We start from the raw sequence: 23,235 nt of genomic DNA, 5'->3' as shown, positions 1-23,235 counted from the left end.
ACGGAAACTTCTGCTTTCTGAAAAAGACTCCCTCCACTGTCAGGACCTGCTCTGCGCCGGGCACCAAGCCCCAGCTCCCTGCACTCCATCACAAGAACCGCCGGGTCTGCTATAGCATCCACCTCCTCATGGTTTCCGGCACCCGGCATCTCCTGCCTGCCGCGGGAATTCGGATGAAATGAACACCACGGGCCGACCCCACGGCACACCCAGGTGTTCCGTAGGAAGGGCCAGCAGGCTGGGCACTTCTCCCCTCCCGTGCTCCGTGGGGGTCCCCTACACCCCAGGGTCCCTCCGTCCCTCCCAGGCTTCCTGGCTCTTGTGCAAACCTCCTCACTCCCACTCTAGTGTAGTAACGAGTCTAGGCATTGATCTAGAAATCCTTTATTTACATTTTCTCTTAGAAAAAAAAAATATATAGATCTGGTGCCCTGTTGATTCCTCAGGTTCAGGAAATTTATGGGAAGGTGAGAGAGGGCACAGGGCCGCCCCCTAAGGCCATCCATCGTCCATCAAGGGCTTCTGCTCATCTGACCCCAGCGCTGGGCTTCCCTGAGATCAGCCCCAGGGCCCTGGGTGACAGACACCATGCCAGGCCTGGGGTGGAGTTGGCAGGAGGGGCAGGGACTGAGAAGTGTTGGGGCAGTCTGGCCATCAGGAACTGGATTGGCCCCATGGGCAGAGTGGAGAAAACATGGGCCAGAGACTTTGTCCTAGGGTGAGGACACCATTGCCTCAGGCTCCAGGAAGGGGTCCTGCCGTGGGCCGCTGGGACAGACACAGAATAGGCATCTCACATGGGGGCCAGGTGACTGCAAGGACCGAGGACCATTAGCTGTTTTCTGTGAACCACCTGAGCACCACATCCTTGTTTTCCTTCACCCACTTGATGTTGGCTTTGGTCTTCTCCAGGGCTTGCTCCAGAGCTCGGGTGGCTGAGCCGAAGCCTGTGTCCATGTTGTTCTTTTTGAACTGCTCCAGCTGCCAGGGAAATGAAGATTCTCAGCCTCAGGCTGGGTCTCTAACACAGCCGCGAGGGGAGGGCGGCCTAGTCCTCTGTCCTCCCTGTCCACATTAGGGCCCTTGCAAATGGAGAAGCCACAGCCTGTTCTCCAGGAGAGAAAGGGCTGGCCCTTCTCTGTCCCTGGGATAAAGTCCTTATCTAGGGCAGAGGTGAAAATAAGCACAGCCTCGGGGCTCCTGGGTGGCTCAGTCAGTTAAGCCCCCGACTTTGGCTCAGGTCATGATTTCCTGGTCCGTGAGTTCGAGCCCCACAGCGGACTCTGTGCTGACAGCTCAGAGCTTGGAGCCTCCTTCAGATTCGGGGTCTCCCTTTCTCTCTGCCCCTCTCCCACTCATGCTCTGTCTCTCTCTGTCTCTTAAAAAGTGAATAAACATTAAAAAAATTAAATAATAATAAAATAAATAATAAAATAATAAATAAATAAATAAATAAATAAGTCACAGATGAAAAGATATATTAGTACAGGAGGTTGTAGCCGGGGCAATTAGGCAAGAAAATGAAATAAAAGGCACCCAGAAAGGAAGAGTTAAAACTATCTCTATAAGCAGATGACATGATTTTTGTATTCAGAAAAATCCTAGGAATCTACCAAAAACAAAAAAAACCCCAAAAAACTATTAAAACTAACAAATCCTGCAAGGTTTCAGATGAATAACAAACAAGATCATACTACATTTCTACACACTAGCAATGAGACATACGAAAATGAAATTAAAACAGTTCCATTTACAATAGCATTAAGAAGAATAAAAGACTGAGGAACAAATTTGACAAAAGACACACAAGACTGGTAATGCTGAAAACTACAAAACACTGTTGGAAGAAATTAAGAAGAACTGAATAAAAGGAAACAATACCCAAATCGACCCAAATCTGTGTTAATGGAGTGGAAGATTTAATATTATTAACAGGGCAACGGTTCCTAAATTGATCTACAGATTCAGCGCAATCCACATCAAAATTCCAACTGCCTTTTTTTGCAGAAATGGACAAGCTGATCCTAAAATTCATAAGGAAATGCAAGGGACTCAGAATAGCCAAACAATCTTGAACAAAGCTGGAGGGCTGACATTCCTAAACTCACTACAAAGCTACAGTAATCAAGACAGTGTGGTATTGGCTGAAGGACAGACAGATAGATCAATGAAATACAATTAAGAGTCCAGAAATAAGCCCTCGCATTTACAGTCAATTGATTTTCAACAAGAGTGCCAAGACCATTCAGTGGGGGAAAGAATAGTCTGCTCAACAAATAGTAGGGAGACAATCGGACAGCCACATGCAAAGGAATGAAGTTGGACCCCCACCTCACACCATATACAAAAATTCAGCCAAAATTGATCAAAGTCCTAAATGTAAGAGCTCAAATAGTAAGACTTTTAGTAAAAAGCAGGTATAAATCTTCATGACCTTGGATTAAGTGATCGTTTCTTAGATATGCCTAAACACAAGCCATAAAAGAAAAATTAGAAAGCTGGACTTCATCAAAATAAAAAAAAAAAAGTTAATGTATGGAAAGACACTATTGAGAAAGTAAAAAGGCAATCCACAGAATGGAAGAAAACATTTGCAGATCAGGTATCTAATAAGGGTCTAGTATCCAGAATATATAAAGAACTCTTACAACTCAGAAATGAAGAGACAAATATCCCAATTAAAAAATGGGCAAAGGATTTGAACAGACATTTCTCCAAAGAAGACACATGAATGGCCAATAAGCACATGAAAAGATGTGCAACATCATTAGTCATTGGAGAAATGCAATTCATACTATCTCACATCCACAGAATGGCTATAATTTAAAAGGAAGGAAGGAAGGAAGGAAGGAAGGAAGGAAGGAAGGAAGGAAGGAAGGAGGGAGGGAAGGAGGGAAGGAAGGAAGCAGAGGGAGGGAGGGAGGGAGGGAGGAATGAAGGAACAAAGGAACGAAGGAAGAAAAGAAACATAAGTGTCCAAAGACATAGAGCTGTGGAAAGTACATTGGTGCAATTACTTTGGAAAACATTTTGGCAATTTCTCAAAGAGTTAAACATAAAGTTACCAAATGATCCATCAATTTCCCTCCCAGGTGTATACCCAAAAGAACCAAACACATATGTTCACTCAAAACTTTGTACATGAACATTCATAACAGCGTTATTCATAACAGTCAAAAAGTGGAAACAATCCAATGTCGATCGACTGATCAATGGATAAACAGATGTGTTATATCCATACAATGGAATATTATTCAGCCATAAAAAGGAGTGGTACGCTACCACATGGATGAAACTTCCACAAAAGGCCTCATATTATATGATTCCATTTCATGAAATATCCAGAATATGCACATCCATAGAGACGGAAAGTAGATTAGTGGTTGCCAGGGGCTGACAACAGAGGACTGGGGAGCGACTGCCACAGTTTCTTTTGGGGGGTAATGAGAATGTTCTGGAAGTAGATGGTGGTTATGGTTCTACAAGCTTGTAAATACCCTGAAAGCCACTTAACGTGGCGAGTTTTATAGTACATTAATTATATCTCAATTAAAAAAATAGACAATATCAACCTAATACAATGAGTTAACTTTAGCTTCTGATTCAAACATGCATATCACTGCAAAATGAGTTTTAAAAGAAACAACCTAGAAGGTTTAAAATGGGCCAGATAGAGGGACACATGGGTGGCTCAGTCGGCTGAACATCCAACTTCAGCCTCACGGTTCGTGAGTTCAAGCCCCACCTCGGGCTCTCTGCTGTCAGCACAGGGCCCTCTGCAGATCCTCTGTCTCCCCCTCTCTCTGCCCCTCCCCTGCTCTCTCTCTCCCTCAAAAATAAAAGCAAAACAAACAAACAACAATGGGCCAGGCAGAATATGATACGTAAAGAATTGTTCCTTTTCTTGGCTTTGCTAATAGCATTGAGATTATCTTTTAAAAATTCCTTTAAATAGGACTAAATCATAGACAGGTGAACTGTATGATATTAGTGATCCCTGCTTGAAAATTCTCCACCCCCAAAACAGAACCGGCAAAACACTGATAACTGTTCAATCTGGGTAATGGGTAGGTACGTGGAGGTTCATTTACATTATTGTCTTTACTTTTTGCCTATATGAAAGTTCCAAGATGAAGTTTTCTTTCTTTCTTTTTTTTTAAAAAAAATTTTTTTTTCAACGTTTATTTATTTTTGGGACAGAGAGAGATAGAGCATGAATGGGGGAGGGGCAGAGAGAGAGGGAGACACAGAATCGGAAACAGGCTCCAGGCTCTGAGCCATCAGCCCAGAGCCCGACGCGGGGCTCGAACTCACAGACCGCGAGATCGTGACCTGGCTGAAGTCGGATGCTTAACCGACTGCGCCACCCAGGCGCCCCCAAGATGAAGTTTTCTGATTGACTCGTCACCATTTAAAAAGCCTGGATCCTGGGCTCTACTCCTGAAACCAATACTACACTGTGTGTTAGCTAACTACATATTTATTTAATAGTTAAATAAATAATAAATATTGATTTAATATAGAGAGAAATTAATTAAAAAAAAAACAAAATAAATAAATAAAAAGCCTGAATACCCAGCTTCCCCTGCAGGTGAGGAAGGCCTGGCGACGTGGAGCCCGGGCTCTCCTTGACCACACCCAGGGGGCGCCGGCTGAATGGTGGTCCTTTTAGACTCGCGATGGACCTCTGGATGCCGCCCCAGGGTCCCGGGCTTCTTACCTGCTGCAGCTCGAACTCAGTGGAGAATCGTCGGGTCACCGCCTGGATGAGGTTGGAGAAGGAGAAGGAACCAGTGCCATAGCTGTGGGGACAGGAGAGAGAAGACACCGTGAGGGGCGGAAGAAGCAATGCTCCGTGACTGGCAGGTGCCATTATACCCTCACGTCTGCTCTGCGACTGTCCCCATCTTGGAGGTGAGATGAAATGACACACCCAAGGTGATACCCCGAGGGACACGACCGCAGGTTTGATCTCAGTATCCTTGCTCCCCTGTCTCCAGAGAAACAGACTTTCTTTGCCCCAAGTGGGAGAAAGGACAGCCCATACCCTGCCTTGTCTTTCCATGTTGGCCCTCCCCGCCCTCCCCCGCGCCTGACCGCAAGCTGGGTTAATTTTTCAGCACTCCTAGGCGGTGTCCACAGCCCCCCACCACGCTCCAGCCCTGCGGTGTCCCATGCACACAGACACACGGACCCTTCCCTCCGCCCCCGGACACCCCAGCCTTGGCGGGCACTTCTCCCAGCAGGCTCCCCCAGACTCACTCCTGGAAGAGTTTCTTCCAGTTGCTCTGGACAAAGTCCCAGACCAGGGTTTGCCCGACGACGTTGCTGGAGATGCTGCTGAGAGTGCTGGTGACATCTTGTTTCCGGATGAGGTTAGGGTCCAGGGTATAACTCAGGAACCTGTGAGGGAAGGATGCTGGGTTAGTGACCACTTCCAAGGGCTGTAGTCAGATGATACGAGACAGAGAACCCAGGAAGGCAAAGGATCCCCTCCCCTGCCCCCGACACCTCTCCGGCATCCTCCTAATGTCCCTTCAGTCTACTGAGTGAGGGTTGAAGACCTCTTCGTCCTACCTCCCTCTCACAGGTGGGACACTGAGTCTCCCAGGCAGGGTCACTGGCCCTGCCCGACACGGACCTGGTGCCCAATGGATATGTGATGACTGATGATGAATGAATGAAGACAGGAAGGAGTACCAGAGCCGGGAGCCCTGTCCCAGGCACGGCAGCCACCTTTGTCTTTGACACTGAGGGAGGCTCTTCTTTACTGGGGTCCGGGAGATGACATACAGGTGCCCGGTGGGAGCCAGGAGCGTGGGGCGTGCCCCGCTAGACGTCCAAAAGGACAGAGCCCTCGGCAGAGAGGAAAACTGAGCTTCTGTCAACTACCGGCCAAGAAGCCAAAGCGGTTAAAAGTGTGGGACGGAGACCCAGACGTGGGTTCAGATCTTGGCTCCACCACTTACTAAAGCTTCTGGACTTCGGGCAAGTCGTTTTCGCTTCTCTGAGCCCCAGTGTCCTCCTCTGCGACACGGGGGCCCCACCGCCCCACCGCACAGGTTTGTGAGGATGCCGTGAATGAGAGGCCCGGCTGGTTCTTGCTCTCCCACGTGGGGTCCCCCGTGGGGAGGGGAACTCACGCGGCCCCGTCGGGCCCCGGTCCTCACCTGTTCAGGATCCAGACCTGGTTGCTGCAGGCCAGGGCTCCGCGGAGTTTGTCAGCCTCGTTCACCAGTTCAGCCTTTAGGAACTGCTCCCACACGAAGTTCCACTCCTCCTCGCCGCCCTGGGCGATGGCATTGCAGTACACGGTGGACCGCAGGTTGGGGTGGATCCTGGCGAGGGGTGAGAGGGTCAGGGCAGGGAGGCGGGGGGACGAGGGTCTGACGAGGACACGGCTGTGGGCTCTAGGGACGGACGAAGGTCAGGGGAGGAGCGGGGGATACACTCACGGGTTGTTTTGGGGGTTCTTCTTCCACTGGGCGAAAAGAGTCGCGGCCAGCTTCTCACACTCGGGAACCCCGTAGGAGCAGGCGGTGCTGACGGCGTTAATCTCGCTGTACCTGCCCCACGGGTGACACTCCGTCAGCATGCCCATGGGCCGCCCGGCCCAGACTTGGGCAGAGACACCCCCCTGCCGACACACAGCTCCGGGAAGGATGGCAGGGCCCGGGCTCTGTCTGAGGCTGCTCACTGGATCCCCCTAAGTGGCTTTGTGCCTTGGGCAGCCCAGGGACTTTGAGGAGTCAGCACAGGCTGCAGCCCCTGTCTGAACACCGAGAATCTGAATGGTCAAGACCCTGAGGGGACCTCAGAGTTTCAGTTGGGTCCCTTGTACAAAGAGGTCAGATGGGCTCCCAGGCCGCACAGAACCTCAGGGCAGGCCTCCTCCTCCCGCCTGGTGGCCCCGGCCAAGAGATGGCCTCCAGAGGACACTGCGGGGCCCTGCCCTGGACTCCCCGGGTCAGGGTAGCTGGGCCGCCCATGGCCTCCAGAAATAAGGAAAGGAGAGAGGCTCTTGGCTTCTCAACGGTCCACTCACTGGTCCATGAGGGCTTGCGGGTGATCAGTCCAGTTTTTGGTGACTCTTTCGAAATGATTGAAGAGGGGCGTGACCTGCTTCTTCAGGTACCTCTGGGCAAAAGAAAACACGGAGAGCTTTGAAGGCAAGACTCCTGCCAGGTCTTTCTGGAGTCCCTGCAGCCTCTGACGTGGGTGTAGGTGCAGCAAGGGCTGCTGGCTACGGAGGCAGAGAGGCCGGAGGCTCAGGGCCCCGAGGGAGCCAGCAGGGCCCAAAGGGGCCCGCACGGGCCAGGTTTCAGATCACTGGCCCGAGGCTCTCCTGCCTGAAAGCCTCAGTCAGCTCCAACACTCCTTGTCTGTGTCACCAGTTTTTAATAGTGTTGGGTTCCCCGCCCCCCCGCTCTACCACCAACCCCGGTGGTGAGTATTCCGTGTCTACTGTGAAGAGTGTGGAAAATACAGAGCAGCATGTGCAGAAAATGAAAACTGCCCAGGAGCTTCCCGAAACTGATTTTCAAATTGGTGAGTTTACCCCTTCTTTCCCCCCCCCCCGTCTACCCAGCAGATCCGTCATGCTGTCTGCTGCCCTTTGCCCCCGACACTGGAATGTAAGTTCTGCCTCCTGTTACTAACACCCTTCGCAGACTCGGGTTCAACACGGTCGATCGTCACGGGCCCCAACCGGAATCCACGTCCAAACGTAAAAGGAATAAACCTCCAAGAGCCAAGAGAACGGAAAGGGAAAAAGAGTGGATGAGATGCCCATGCAGTCAGGAAGCTGCAAGGTGGGGAGAGGAAGGGAGGGACGGGACAGAGTCACAGTGCGGGCCCCGGGGGCAGGGGTAGGGGGGGTTGGAACCGGAAGCAAGGCTTGCCCAGACAAGGCTCAGACTCAGAGGGACGGGTCTGCAGGAGACAGGGGTGAGGCGGGGGCTGAACACAGGGGGAATGAGTCCAAGTCTGCAGCGGGAGTAGTTGAATCCCCAAGCTCCCACTTCCCTCCTTACAGCAGGCAACAGCCCCCCCCCCCCACAGAGGTGAGGCTGAATCAGTGGGGCTCAGAATCGGGGGCCCCCAGACATAGCAGAAGGGTTGGCCGACTGCAGAGGTGAAAGTTTATATCCTAACTGGAGGTAACTCTAGTCAGCTTCTTTTTCCCCCGTGTCCGCCAGTCATAGAAAGTGGGCATCACCAGCCTCATTATACAGGATAAAGGGTGATTCCCTGGTCTCAGGGAAACACACTCATGGATACTATGTGTGTGTGTGTGTGTGTGTGTGTGTGTGTGTGTGTGTACATTTTTAGTAAATTCTATATTCAACGTGGTTCTTGAAATCACAACCCTGAGATCAAGAGTCACATGCTCAGAGGCGCCTGGGTGGCTCAGTCGGTTAAGCATCTGACTCCTGACATTGGTTCGGGTCACGATCTCATGATTTGTGAGATCAAGCCCCACGTTGGGCTCCAAGCTCAGCATGGACTGGGATTCCGTCTTTCTCTCTCTCTCTGCCCTTCTTCCACTCACATGTGCATGTGTTCTCTCTCTCAAAATAAAACACTGGGGCGCCTGGGGGGCTCAGTCAGTTAAGCATCTGACTTCGGCTCAGGTCATGATCTTATGGTTTGTGGGTTCGAGTCCTGCATCGGGCTCTGTGCTGACAGCTCGGAGCCTGGAGCCTGCTTCCGATTCTGTGTCTCCCTCTCTCTCTCTCTCTCTCTCTCTGCCTCTTACCACCCCCCCCCCCAATAAACAAACATTAAAAAAAGATGTTTTAAAAATAAACATATGATAGAAGAAACGCCCACAATCTGTAGCCGAGGGGGCTACAGGAGGAGGAGGAGAAAGACACATCGGGACTGAGAAAAGGGCCCACAAGCTTCCAGAAGGGAAAAAACAGCCACGTTCAAAGAACCAGAGATGAGCAAGCCTCTGAGCTTCTCAACAGCAGCACGAGAGGCTTGGCATCAGTGGAGCAAGGCCTGAAATTGTCTGAGGAATAGTAGCTTCCAACCTAGAAACTTCTAATCCCAGGTAAATTCTGGGTCCAGCGTGGTGATGGAATAAACACATTGTGCATGATCTACCTCCACTCTTAGGGACACTTTCTCAAAAACTCCTGGAAGAGGGGCTCCACTATGGGAGAGAAAACTCAAGGAAGAACCCATTGGTTCGGGAAACATGAGATGCCACACCGGGCGAGAGCCTCCCATTCGGGGGAGGGGTGGGGCTGAGCCGCAGTTCCAGAAGGGAGCGCATGGACTGTGGGCTCCGGCAGGGAGGGATGCCTCCAGGAAAATGCAGCAAATCTAGCATATGCCCTGATGACGTTTGTCCAAGATGTATAAAAAAAAGGGGGGGGGGACATAAACATAGTAGTCCATGTGGCTCAGCAGAGAATGATATTTAAATAACCACAATACTGGGGCGCCTGGGTGGCTCAGTCAGTTGGGCGTCTGACTCAGGTCATGATCAGGTCATGATCTTGTGGTTCGTGAGTTCGAGCCCCGCCCCGGGCTCTGTGCTCACAGCTCAGAGCCTGGAGCCCGCTTTGGATTCTGTGCCTCCCTCTCTCTCTGCCCCACTCCCGCTCATGGTCTGTCTGTCTCTCTCTCTCTCAAAAATAAACATTAAAAAAAAATTTCAAGGGGCGCCTGGGTGGCGCAGTCGGTTAAGCGTCCGACTTCAGCCAGGTCACGATCTCGCGGTCCGTGAGTTCGAGCCCCGCGTCGGGCTCTGGGCTGATGGCTCGGAGCCTGGAGCCTGTTTCCGATTGTGTGTCTCCCTCTCTCTCTGCCCCTCCCCTGTTCACGCTCTGTCTCTCTCTGTCCCAAAAATAAATAAATGTTGAAAAAAAAATTAAAAAAAAAATTTCAATAGCCACAATACAGTAAATGCTGAATACTGAGTTGATCAAATATTGTGACTTAACTACATCGGGAGGATGGAGTAAATCCAACGTAGGCAGGTTAAAGAGTTAAAATCTCACTTGCCATCACACCTCTTTCAACATCACAGGAAGTGCACGACAAAAAAAATTTTTAATTAAAAAATGACCTCTGGGAAGGCCAGCTGGTGCAGCCACTCTGGAAAACAGTATGGAGGTTCCTCCAAAAACTACAAATGGAACGACCCTACGGCCCAGCAATGGCACTACTAGGAGTTTATCCATGGGATACGGGTGTGCTGTTTCGAAGGGACACACACATCCCCATGTTTTTAGCAGCACTATCGACAATAGCCAAAGTATGGAAAGAGCCCAAATGTCCATCGATGGACGAATGGCTCAAGAAGATGTGGTATATATATACGATGGAGTATTACTCGGAATCAAAAAGAATGAAATCTTGCCATTTGCAACCACGTGGGTGGAACTGGAGGGTATTATGCTAAGTGAGATTAGTCAGAGAAAAACAAATATCATATGACTTCACTCATATGAGGACTTTAAGAGACAAAACAGATGAACCTAAGGGAAAGGAAACAAAAATTATATAAAAACAGGGAGGGGGACAAAAGAGAAGAGACTCATAAATATGGAGAACAAACAGAGGGTTACTGGAGGGGTGGCGGGAGGGGGGAGGGGCTAAAGGGGGAAGGGGCACTAAGGAATCTACTCCTGAAATCATTGTTGCACTAGATGCTAATTTGGAAGTAACTTTTAAAAAATAAAAAATAAAACAAGCTAATAAAAAAAATGATCTCTTCAAGTTTCATCTAATGGCTGCATAATATTCCATCAATGGATATTGTACTTTACCTAACCAATCTCCAGCTGTTGGACATTTGTTTTGGGTTCTTTTTTTTCTTTTTTCTTTTGTAAATCACCCTGCTGAGTTTCTCTCTTATCACCCTCATGGGAGCCTCAACAAATAAATTTATTTATTTACTTATTTTGAGAGAAAGGGGGAAGAGAGAGAGCAGGGGAGGGGCAGAGAGAGAGGGAGGGGGAGAGAGAGAGAGAGAGAGAGAGAGAGAGAGAGAGAGAATCCCTAGCAACCTCTGCACTGTAAGTGCAGAGCCCAATGCAAGGCTTGAACCCAACAAACCCTGAGACGGTGACCTAAGTCGAAACCATGTTGGACGCCTAACCGCCTGAGCTGTCCAGGCGCCCCCGCCTGTGCCCTTTCTCGGCCCTGCCCAACCTGCTCGCCTTTCCAGTACCTGTTCCCTTCACCCTACATCCCTCTTGCCACTCCGCCCACCTGCTCTCAGAAAAGGACCCGGTGTCCTGTCGGCCCGAAGGGTGCCACCGCTCCAGACAAAATTTCTAGTAACTCCCTAATGGTGCATTTCTGGCACCGGGGAAATTGGGCCCCGAACCCTGCCCTGCCCCCCTGTACCTTCATGGGGCCGTAGACCTCAGAGCGGTCGAACATGAGCTTAAAGTAGCTCAGGCTGCTCAGGGCGGCCTGCCAGGGCATGTACTCGGTCTCTTGGATCAGGAAGAGGGTGTTGTTCAGCGCCAGAGTGACGGGGACCTTTTGGGCACTGGGGAGAGACACAAGGGCTCAGGTAAGCATCCCCGACTCCACACCCCACTGTGTGGGGGCCCCAACCCCTTCCTGAAACCTGAGAGCCCCAAATGAGCCAGCTCCAACGTTCACTGTAGATGGGCCTGGGGGTAGGTAGGGGTGGGGCCGGGGAGGGGGGAGGGATGGGGGACAAGGTCAGCTCAGGCCCTGTCCTCACCCACTGCCAATCACATTCCCCTGCGTATTATCCCCATTTGACAAATGGGAAGCTGAGGCTCAGAGAGGCAAAGTGACTTGCCTAAGGCCACACAGCCCATAAGAGACAGAGCTGAGATGCATAAGGACAAAAAACCTCTGCTCTTTATTCTGCCCACCTCTTCTCTGATTTGCTCGGCCCCCTGTGCCTTCCTCCCTCCTCCTCCTCAGACCATCTGTGCACCTGTGGTTCATAAATGTCCGTGTCTATGGGTGACATCACCTAAGTCAAAGAGCTTAGCACCTGCTGGGAACACAGTAGGTGCTGAATAAATATTTGTTTATCCATGCTGCCTCTCTCCTGCTCTGTCCTTCCCAGACTTTTTGTAGCATCTGCCATGGCAGGCTGGCACACAGTTAATCCTCAGGAAGAGCCTGGTGCTATAAAGGACGCTGTGGTTTTGGAGTTGGCCAGACCTGTGTCTGGCTGTCACGGGCTACAGAGTGACCCCAGGTAAAGCACTCAGTCAAACTCTGAGTCTCGGATTCCTTATGTGGGAAAAGTGGGTTGTAACACTAGCAATCTGCAGGGGTGTGGGGGCCCAGGGAGGGGCGCAGAGAAGCACAGGGAGCCCATAGCAGTGTGCCTGGGTCTGTCGCTGTAGAACAGCACTTGCCCAAGTCACCAGGCCAGGGACAGGCTGGGCCCCAGGAGGAAGGGGGCACTCACCTCGCCAGGTTGAAGGCATCGTGGATGACTTGAGCCCGATTGATGACAGGAATGACCTAGAAAGGGCGACAGAGCGCGTGACCTCAGGCTGCTGCTGGGGGCGGGGCGGGGGGGTGGGGTGGGCAGGGCCGGGGCCTGGGGCAGGGGATGGGGGCTGGCGGCCGACACTCACCGACAGGTCTGTCTGCAGCTGAGTTTGGATCTTCTTCCAGTTTTCATTGTCATAGTTCACCAGGTAGTAGCCCGTCACGTTGAGGTTCAGCAGAACCCAGTCATTAGCTGTGGTCTTGAACAGGTCATTCTGGGCTGCGGGGAGAGATCAGAGCTAGGTGGGGCTGCTCAGAAGGCCACAGGCTGACCCTTGGCCTGTCTTTCTCCAGGCCTCCCATGCAGCCTGGCACCGGCTGGCCCTCAAGCCTCAGGCGACGCCAAGGGAAGGGGGAGGAGAAGGGGCGTAGGTAGGACTGGGCTGCCAGGCCAAACTCTGCCCTCAGAGGGACCGAGTGCCATCTCTGCCCCTCGGTGCCCTTCCTGTCTCCCACAGGCTCCACGTGGCTGGGCCAGTGACAGCAGCCCAGACTTCTCCATCGGCACAGCCTCAGGACACCCAGACCGACTCCACAGGCTGCCGCTCCTCCTCCCTCCCTCCTCCTCCCCTCTTACCCCCCCCCCATCACCTAGTGGGAAGCCCAGGCAATGCCCGCCCCCCGCCAGTCAGCACCCCCAGTGCTGCCCCTCTCTGCCCTCCCTTCCGGCCTTGCTCCCGGCAGCCAGAGGGGGCCGTCCGCTTGCCACTTCCCACCTGCCCCAGCTCCTCCTGGCCGGAGGACACGGCCATTGTGTCCTGCCGTCCCCAGGGACCTTGGGAAGCAGCCTTACCTTCAGGGCACACCTCTGCCCTAGCCACAGTCCTTAGTTCTCTCCTGCCTTTCTCTCTGCCTTTCTCCTGCACTTGCTCTTTCTTCTGCCCCCACGAGCCTGCCTAAGTCCTTTTCTTCCTCTAAGACTCAGCTCACCTCCTCCAGGAAGCCTTCCCTCACCTCTCCGTGAAGTTGAAACTTCCTTATTCCTGGCTCCCTGCCCCATGCCCCAGCAGCCTGTACGTGCCTCTGTTAAGGCATCCAACACAGCTCTAGAAAGTTTTAGCTGCTCATCTTCCTCCTTTCCAGCTGCGGTTTTGGCCTCGGCAGGGGACGAATTGCCTCGACCGGATTCCCCAGTACCTGGTGGAGTAGGGCTGTTTATACTTTGCGCCAGGCACTGTCTTAAACATCTCACGTGGGTTCTCTTCTTCAGTCCCCACACAACTCAACCGGGCCGCTATTGTTCTTAGTCCCCAATATTTAAATGACGAAATGGGAGACCAGAGAGGAATGGCAAACTGCCCGGGGCCACACAGCTGGGCGGCCGCAGAGCAGAGCTCAGAACCAGAGAAGTGGGCTCCATTTGTTGAATGAGACCACGAAGGAGGTCACTGAGGCCTGCCGGAACCCCCAGGACGTGGGCCAGGAGCTGGGGGTGTGGGGGAGGGGACTGCTGCCCACAAGGGCGGGCTGGATTACCTTTTTCGACGCCCGGCAGCCAGTAGTGAGCCTGCGGGCTGCCGTTTCTGACAGAAGAGATGGGAACGATCCACAGGTAGCTGCAACAAGAGACCCAGATGCCAGGTGATGACAGCCGGCCGCTCTCGGTCACTGCCAGCAAAGAACAGCCCCGCCCAGCCTCCCAGTCTCTGCCCGGCTCCGTCTGGGCACTGAGCACGCCCCTTCCCCACCCCACCCCCCCATCCCGGGCCAGGTGCTGAGGCTGGGACCACGGCAGGTCAGGACCCACCACGGTCAAGGGACACCACAGCACCTGTCCTTCAGAGCCCTCACGGGACGCCCGCCTCAGTGCCCCCTGCTGCTCACTTGAACTGTGAGGGGCGGGTGACCACGGACTGGGGGTCAAGGAGGAAGTGCTGCTGGGAGATGGTGCCTGTCTGGGTGTCCACGGTGATGACGGGGAAGCCCATCTGCAGGATCCAGCGGTCCATGATGGCACTCACGGTGTCGGGCAGCTTGATGGTCGGCTGTTTGTCTACAACCTGGAGCACAGCGAGACGGTGCCCGGCCGTCAGTGGCCCGCCCAGGGCAGCCTCGGAAGACCCACCTTGCAGGGAGGCAGGGCCAGCGGAGGAGCCCGGGGTGGGGGTGGGGGTGGGGGTGGGCAGGAGCCTGGGTCCCAGCTCAGCTCGAACCTCAGAGGATGGGAGGGGAGGGGAGAAGGAGAGGAGGGAAAGCATAGTCCGAGGCACGAGCGGGTGCAGAGACAGGGAGCAGGAGTGGGTGGTCTGGGGACGGGCTTAGGGCGGTCGCTACTGTCTTCTTGGGTCTTTTTTCATCTTTTTCCATGCACGTGCACTGCTTTAGTAATAACGGCAAAAAGCCAACAACATCTGTTAATGACTGAGAAAATTAAGACGGGAAAGAGGATAAAGAACACCAGAAGGGCACAGGCTGAACAGGGAGGGGAGCTGGGGGCTGCTGCAGAGAGAGGGGAGGCTCAGCACAGAGGGAGTACCCTGGAGGCAGGGGTAGAGCAGGCGTGGAGGAGGGCTCAGCTTTGGAGGAGAGGAAGGAGCGGAAACTGAGGCAGGCGAGGAAGACGGTGGATGTGGAGGGGAGGGACCGAGGCAGTGAGGAGCCCCCTGTCGGCAGGTTGTGGGAGGTCAGGGCAGGGAAGGGGTGCGGGGGAGGCGGGCAGACCAGAAGAAAGAATTTGGGCCGGAGACCAGCATGGAGGGCCCTGGAGCCCGGCTGTGACTCTGAGACGAGGCCCTGGGTCTCCCCTCCCTGGTGGATCCGGGCTCGGGATTCTGGAGGGGTCAGTGGGGCTGAGGAGGGGCCGAGAAGGAGCCCTAAGGGAAGGGAAGCTCTGGGGGAAGATGGGGAGTGTGCGGACTCCAGCCGTACTAGAAGCAGGGGGGCCGGGGGAGGGGGCGGGGAGAGGGGCAGTCCGAGGGTCTGCACTGCAGACAAGGGCTGCTTGGGGTCTGAGTGCACAGGAACGCAAGGCAGGGCTGGGTGGGAGGGTCAAAGTTCGTGCGGGGGGTGCTGGTGTGTGCAAATTCATGCCTGGGAGGGGCCGGTCGGGGCACAGGGCAGCCAGGAGTGCTGAGTAGATAGAAAGACTCGCTCCAAAGTTCCAGGCAGAGGAGGGCTGGTTTCCTCACCTCTAAGACCTGGGGGGCTCCCAGGCTCCCATCACGGAGCTCACTACGGGCTGAGGCAAGCTGCCCATGGTCTTGACCCATGGTCTCACGCCTCCTGCAAGGAGCCATCATGGCCCCCACTTTACAGATGAGCAAAGAGGCTTCAAATGACCCCCTGGGCTGGTGAGCAGTGGAGCTGGACACATTCTAGTACACGTGTGCCACCCCTAGGGACTTAGGGCACCGCAGGACCCCGACACGATGGCTGCAAGGGGCTTGGTTGTCACTGACCTGCTGCAGGTGCTCCCACAGGTTCAGGTAGATGGTGTTCCCGTATTTATACGTATGGAGGTAGGACTGTGGAAACACAGGTCGCAGTGAGGGCAAAGCAGGTGCTCCCCAGCCTCCACCAATGAATGTCTGTGGCGACGCACCTCGGGGGCTGGAGGAAACCGCCCCCCCCGCCCCCCGCCTCCATGGCTGGCCAAGGGGACTCACCGCTATGCCCATCTTGAACAGGTCCTCAGTCAGGAAGTTGGAGAGCATCCTGAGGACAGAGGCTCCCTGGGGGAGGGGAGGGGGTTCAGAAGGCTGTGCGGAGCCAGCTGGACCCTGGGCCCCCACCGGACAAGGGCAGATGCTCCCAGTGCCCTAGCTGTGTCCCCGCCCCTTCCACACGCCCCCCCCCCCCCCCCCTGCCACACACACACTGTCTCAGTACCTTGCTGTAGGAGATGGAGTCAAACACCTCGCTGATCTGGGCCGGCGTGTTGATCTCCGAGGCGGGAGTTGACAGCGGGTGGGAGGAGGCCAGGGCGTCCACAGCCATCACACGGTACACGTCGTTCAGCACCATGAGGTCTTTCTGCAAAGCCCCGCTGGGCGTCAGGAGACCGGCCCGACACGGGATGACCCGGGTCTTCCCCTCTCCCAGCCCCTCGTCCCCAGACCTCGGGGCCCAGGGCGGCCGGCTCACCAAATTCCACGTGGGCTCTGCAAAGTCAGCACCTAGGTACTCCACATAGGAGGCGAAGCCCTCGTTCAGCCATAGGTCATTCCACCACTCCAAGGTCACCAGGTTCCCAAACCACTGTCGGGGGGGGGAAGGTCAGCCCGGCTGGCCTCGTGCTCACGGTCACCGGGTGTCCCCCACGCGCCAGGCACCGGTTCGGGACTCCACCAACCTCGCCGTGACTCCCCTCTGCCACTCTGTCGGGTGGGACCCTCCTCCCTTCGCAGGTGCCCAGGGCAGAGCGGGGACTTGGGCCATGTCCTTTCCCTACCCTCCCTGGGAAGCAGGGGCTACCTGGTGGGCCAGCTCATGAGCAATCACGGTGACCACGCGCTCCTGGTTGCCGCTGGAGGAGGACTGCCTGTCATACAGCAGCGCACTCTCCCGGTAGGTCACCAGCCCCCAGTTCTCCATGGCGCCAGCGTTGAAGTCAGGCAAGGCAATCTGGTCTGGGGGCGGCGTGGGCCAAAGCCATTGTCAGGACGGCCTCTGGGTGGGGAACCCTACCCGCCGCCCCCACCGCAACGCCCCCTCACTCACCCGATTTGTTGAGCGGGTAGGGCGTGTCGTAATGTTGGGAAAAGAAGTCCAGGATGGGGCCTGTCACTTTCAGGGCATAATCGCCATGGCCCTGGTTGATGGCACTGGGCCGGGCCCAGATCCGGATCTGCAAAGAGGGTGGGGGTAGGTCAGAGGCCCCCCTCGGCTCCTGGTGCAGATGGGCCAAGCCGTGGGGATCCCAGGCTAGTAAGGGGGATGACTAGGTTAAAATGAGGGGCTGGGGGGCCTTTGGGGGGCTTTGAGTCTTAGGGAGGAGCTCTGGGAATAATAATAGCCACGGCCATCATCCGTTTGGCATCCGTGCGTTGGGAACTCCCTTCGTGAGGATAGACCCATTTTTCAGATGCAGAGACCGAGGGTCAGAGAACTTAAGACACTTGCCCAAGATCACTCAGAGCTGGGGTTTAAACACCGGCCTAACAACTCAGGGGCTGAGATGGGAATTAATAAAAGAGGAATATCCGTCAGGCCAGAGCCAATCCCGGGGAAGGGCCGGCAGGCCCAGTTTCTTACCAGGACGCCACTGGGAGCTCTTGTCTCCACATATGAGAACTCACTAACGATGTAGGCCAGCAGGTAAGTAGACATTATGGGTGTGGTTTCAAACTCGGTGACTTTCCAGGTGGGATCTTCACCAAACGGGACGCTGGGGCCTGGGCATGGACCGTTCAGGCATGTGGAGACGCCTCCTCTCCCCCGCCCTGCATCCCAACCCTGGGCTGCCTTCTTCCCAAGGCTGTGTGTGGCCCCTGGGACAGACCCGCTCACCTCTGGGCAGCATGTTGGACAGGGCCACCAAGTTGTTGGGGTGGATGATGGTGATGTTAAACGTGGCCTTCATGGCGGGCTCGTCAAAGCACGGGAAGGATTTCCGGGCCTCTGTAGCCTGCATATGTGTCGTGGCCAGCACCCTGCCCAGACCGGGGTATTAGAGGGTGTGCTGGCAGAATGCCTGCACCCCGTGAGGGTGGGCAGGGCGCGGCCTTCAGGGCGCCGCTGGTTATGCGGGAGAAGGGCATGTCGCTGGGCATGAAAGCCTGGTCCGGCTCATCCCTGCCCTCCCCACCTCCCCCAAACAGCCTCTGGGCCCCGACAGGCCAGCTCCTATGGGAGAGCAGAACTCCTTCAGGAGTCGGGGTCAAAGTCCCGGCAGGATCCGTGCCCGAGTTAACTAGGAGGCATTGGGCAAGTTTCTCTCTTCTGAGCCCGTTCTCCTATCTGTCCGAGGGGTTCTTTCGCCACTTGCCCCTGACTCCCTCGTGGGGGGGATGGAAGCTCCCCAGGAAGGAGTCCCAGGAAGTCCCCAGGAAGGCTCCCCAGGGGCCCCCGGCCCCCGAGGATGGAGTCATGGCCAGCCGAACGCTCCAGGCGGTTCCGAGGCCCGCAACCCAAAACCTTCCTCGGCCCCAGGACCCGGCTCTGCCTCAGCCTCTAGGACCTGCCCCACTGAGCAGACGCAGACGCAACTTACTTTTTGACGCCGTTCTCCATGTACTCGCTGCGGTAGAAGCCCGCCAGGTCGTCGGCCAGCTCCCCCTGGAACTCACTCTTCATCTCGTACTGTCTGCCGGCCACCAGCGGCTCCTGGAGGTGCACGACCAGGTACTCGGTGAGCTCCACCAGCTCCGTCCTGACGATGACGGGTTGCGGCTGGAAGCCCCCCACGCCCGACAAGGCCACCATGTGCCCCTGGTGGCTGGTGTAGTTGAGCCTCTTGCTGTGGATGATGACGATGTTGGTGGACTCCTTGCACGTGAAGCGAACGATGCTTGTGCCCGTGAAGACGTACAGGCCCTTATTGTTGGGGGTGAGGTAGGGCCTCAGCGTCACGTTGTAGGAGTCGGGAATCAGCGTCTTGGGTAGACGGTAGACGTTCCATGGCTTGCTTTGGTCCAAGGTAGTAGCCACGGTGGTGGTAGGGCCCGTGGGGGCCGCCGTGGAGGCCGCCGTGGAGCTCTCGGTGCTCCTGTTCTTCTCCTGGGAGTACACCACGGACAGAGCGATGATGGTGCACACGGCCGCCACGCCCAGGAGGATGGCCAGGATGCCCACAGGCTTGGAAATGTAGAAGCCCTTGGCCATGGTGAGGGCAGGGGGGGAGCTGGGGGAGGTTCAGGACGGCGAGGAGCAAGCGCAGCGTCTGGCCAGACTTATATCCCTGAGGGGCAGGGGGAGGAGCCCCACAGCCCACAGATTGGGCAAAAATTAACCAGGGCTCAGGCAGGCAAAGGTCAGTGGGCTGGCCAGGGGCGCCCTGTGCTCGGGCCCTGGAGAGGCTGAGATCCAGGAACAGTGTGCTGGGGGTGCCTGGTGGGGAGCAAACAGCGTCCGGTTACAGGCTGCAGGAAGGAAGGCTGACGGGCAGGCAGCGGGTAGAGGGAGTGGCAGGGCCGGGTGGCATCGATCGGCCTGTGCCCCGGGACAGCGGGGACAGAGGAGGAGGACCGAGGTTAGAGTCTGCGAAGGACTTCCCAGGAGCAAGAAGGAGGAGATACAAGGGAGGAGAGGATGGGTTTCTGGCTTGGGACAAGAGTGCCTTGGGTCACCCCTGTGGCTGGATCCTGGCAGGGTGCCTGGGGCTCGTCGGCGACAGGGGCCCAGCCCTCCCTCGATTCTTCCAGAGCAGAGAGTCCTTCCAGGTTCCCCCTCTCACCCCTTCCTGCCCAAAACTTCTATCTCAGCCATCGGCATACTGAGGGGAAAGAAAGATGTTTTGCCATGTTTTTTTTTTGTTTTGTTGGTTTTAAAATGTATATTTATTTTTGAGAGAGAGGGAGAGAGAGAGTGTGTGAACAGGGGAGGAGCAGAGAGGAGGGGAGACAGAGAATCCAAAGCAGGCTCCATGCTGTCTGCACAGACGAACCGTGAGATCATGACCTGAGCCCAAGTCGACACTTAACTGACTGAACCACCCAGGCGCCCCTGTTTTGTTTTGTTTTGTTTTGTTTTGTTTTGTTTTTAAAGAAAGGAGGCTGGGGGTGCCTGGGTGGCTCAGTCAATTAAGCGTCTGACTCCTGATTTTGGCTCAGGCCATGATCTCGCGGTTCGTGAGTTCAAGCCCCGAAGCAGGCTCTGTGCTGACAGTTCGGAGCCTGTTTGGGATGCTCTCTCTCTCCCTCTTTCTCTGCCCCACCCCCACCCTTGTCAAAATAAATAAATAAACTTTTTAAAAAAGAGAGAGAGAGAGGGGCGCCTGGGTGGCGCAGTCAGTTGAGCGTCCGACTTCAGCCAGGTCACGATCTCGCGGTCCGGGAGTTCGAGCCCCGCGTCGGGCTCTGGGCTGATGGCTCAGAGCCTGGAGCCTGCTTCCGATTCTGTGTCCCTCTCTCTCTGCCCTTCCCCCGTTCATGCTCTGTCTCTCTCTGTCCCAAAAATAAATAAAAAACGTTGAAAAAAAATTAAAAAAAAGAGAGAGAGAGAGAGAGAGAGAGAGAAGAGGCTGGTGGAGCCTTAACCTCTTCCCCGCTGTGACCTTGGGCAGGTAACTTTCCCTTTCTGAGATCTCTCTCTTCATAAGCAGATAATAGCATTCACCTCTTGGGTTTGTTGCACAGATTTACTGAGAAAACACGTTCGACTCCACGTAATAGACCTGAAACATCGTGCCCTTCTTCCCCACTCAGAGCTCGGCCGGGCCTCTGTTCCCATCCTCAGTGGTAACGAAGAGCTCACTCCTCATACTTAATAAAATAATGTTCGTGATCACTCTTGTCATCCAGCAGCCCAGTGACTCAGACCTTGACCCCTCCTGACCCTCACCTCCACATCCATTTCTATCCTCATCCTCTGATCTGATCCTGTCCCCGGTCAAAGTCACTCTCCCTGTTTAAGTAGACACCACTATGCTCTCATGGACTCACCACTTCCGCTCGGGCCCCCTCCTCCCACCTGTTTGGCCCAAGAATCGGGTCATTTTTCCCCACGGCTTACAACCTTCCTGGGTCTCCTGGCTGGCTCCGTCAGTGGAATGTGCGACTCGAGCCTGGGGCTGGGAGTTCAAGCCCCATGTTGGGCGTAGAGGTTACTGACACATAAAATCTTTTTTTAAAAATTTAGTCAGCTTTCATTCCTTCTTTCTTGTTTTTTTTTTTAATTTTATCTTTTATTTTTTAAAATTTACATCCAAATTAGTGAGCCTGTAGTGCAACAATGATTCCAGGAGTAGATTCCTTAGTGCCCCTTAACCATTTAGCCCATCCCCCCTCCCACACCCCCTCCAGTAACCCTCTGTTCTCCATATTTAAGAGTCTCTTCTGTTTTGTAGCCCCCCTGTTTTTATATGATTTTTGTTTCCCTTCCCTTATGTTCATCTGTTTTGTCTCTTAAAGTCCTCATATGAGTGAAGCCGTATGATTTTTGTCTTTGACTAATTTCACTTAGCATAACACCCTCTAGTTCCATCCACGTAGTTGCAAATAGCAAGATTTCCTTCTTTTTGATTGCCGAGTAATACTCCATTGTATATATATGCCACATCTTCTTGAGCCATTCATCCCTCGATGGACATTTGGGCTCTTTCCATACTTGGGCTATTGTCGATAGTGCTGCTAAAAACATGGGGATGCATGTGTCCCTTCAAAACAGCACACCTGTATCCCGTGGATAAATGCCTAGTAGTGCAATTGCTGGGTCGTAGGGTAGTTCTATTTTTAGTTTTTGGAGGAACCTCCATGCTGTTTTCCAGAGTGGCTGCACCAGCTTGCATTCCCATCATTCTTTCTTTCTTAATGTTTGTTTATTAATTTGAGAGAGAGAAAGAGAGAGGTGCGGAGGGAGGGGCAGAGGGAGAGGAAGAGAGAGAGAATCCCAAGCAGGCTCTGCACTCAGCACAGATAGGAGGCTCGATCCCACCACTGTGAGATCATGACCTGAGCCGAAATCAAGAGTGGATGCTTAACCGACTGAACCAGCCAGGTGCCCCCAAAATAAAATCCTAAAAACAAAACCCAAAAAAACCCTTCCTTCTGTTCATAAAATCCAGACTAAATTTTCTGAAAGGGACCCACAAGTTCAGCTGCCCATTTCCCAGACTCTTCTGTCTCTGTCTCTGACTCTTCCCTTCTGTCACGGTGGTCCAGCCACTCTGGGCTTCATCCAGCCTCTCCACCACAGGCCCTTTGCACATGCTGTTCCTGCTGCCTGAATCACCTTTTCCTCCCTCTTTCCCCACCTATGTCCTAGTCATCCTTCAAGTCTTCCTCAGAGAAGCCACCTCAACCTCCCTGACCAGGTCAAGTCCCCCTAGTTCCATGAGTTCCATTCGTTCCCATTAGTCCCCGTTAGTCCCACGAACCTCTTCTTCAAAGCTCTATAACTCAGTGCAGTTTTTTCCATTTGATCGTATGGTGAAGACCCGAGTCCTGCCTGTCTCTCCCGGCAGCTGCGGTCCCCATCAGCCCTGCCACAGTGCCTGGCTCACACTAGGTGCTGCACACACGTCTGCTGAGTGACTGCACACACGCACGAACGCGTGAACGCGTGAGTCGTTTCAGGAGTCCCTCCTTACTGAAGGCTTTCTAGCCCATTTCCAGCCCTGTCCCTGCCCCCCACCCTCGCCCGGGGAGCACTGCCTGCCCCCTTCTCTGCACCTTCCTCCAACCGTGGCAGACAAGCAGTATTCTTGCTAGGGCCAAATGCATCCCAGGGCTCACATACGCCTCCTCCATCAGCTTGTAAATTCCCGAGGAACCTCATGTGGCTGGCACTCCCCGCCCTGGCTCGGGTCTGCCAGCCCCTGAGCCTGGGCGAGGGCCTCGCAAGTGAGGGGACGCGGAGATCAGTTCACTCACGTGTAAGTGCCAGAAGGAATGACTGCCACCGTCATCTGGCCAGGGGACGCGAGGTCTGAGTGCAGGCTCTGCGGGGGAACCCTGGGTGCCCACCTCTCAGACTGAGGGTGTTCTGAGCCCTTGGCATTTCCCTCCTCCCACGGAGACCCGCCGGCAGGGCTCTGGCCTGGGCGGTGTGGACCTCCCACCGCCACGGCCGGGAGCCACCCCCCCCCCCCCCCCTCAGGCCTAGGCTGCGCTAATGGGAAGCCAAGAG

The 23,235-nt window shown here is 54.6% G+C and overlaps 1 protein-coding gene across 1 annotated transcript; it reads right to left on the bottom strand.

Annotated features, from left to right (window-relative positions):
* Positions 1–601: 601 nt before the first annotated feature.
* On the bottom strand, positions 602–19,273 carry ANPEP (alanyl aminopeptidase, membrane). The gene is given in 20 exon segments (NM_001009252.2): positions 602–981; positions 4,721–4,802; positions 5,263–5,403; positions 6,171–6,338; positions 6,456–6,566; positions 7,046–7,137; positions 11,368–11,515; positions 12,425–12,480; positions 12,597–12,730; positions 13,987–14,066; positions 14,335–14,510; positions 15,909–15,974; positions 16,116–16,181; positions 16,339–16,482; positions 16,594–16,707; positions 16,924–17,078; positions 17,170–17,296; positions 17,704–17,843; positions 17,959–18,101; positions 18,662–19,273. Coding segments are annotated over 20 exon segments (2,904 nt in total). The 5' UTR covers position 19,273; the 3' UTR covers positions 602–831.
* Positions 19,274–23,235: the final 3,962 nt, after the last annotated feature.

This window comes from Felis catus, chromosome B3 (assembly GCF_018350175.1).
Source record: "Felis catus isolate Fca126 chromosome B3, F.catus_Fca126_mat1.0, whole genome shotgun sequence".
NCBI classification, from domain to species: Eukaryota; Metazoa; Chordata; class Mammalia; order Carnivora; family Felidae; genus Felis; species Felis catus.
Note: the sequence above shows the minus strand (reverse complement) of the source record. Positions and strands in the feature narration are given on the sequence as shown.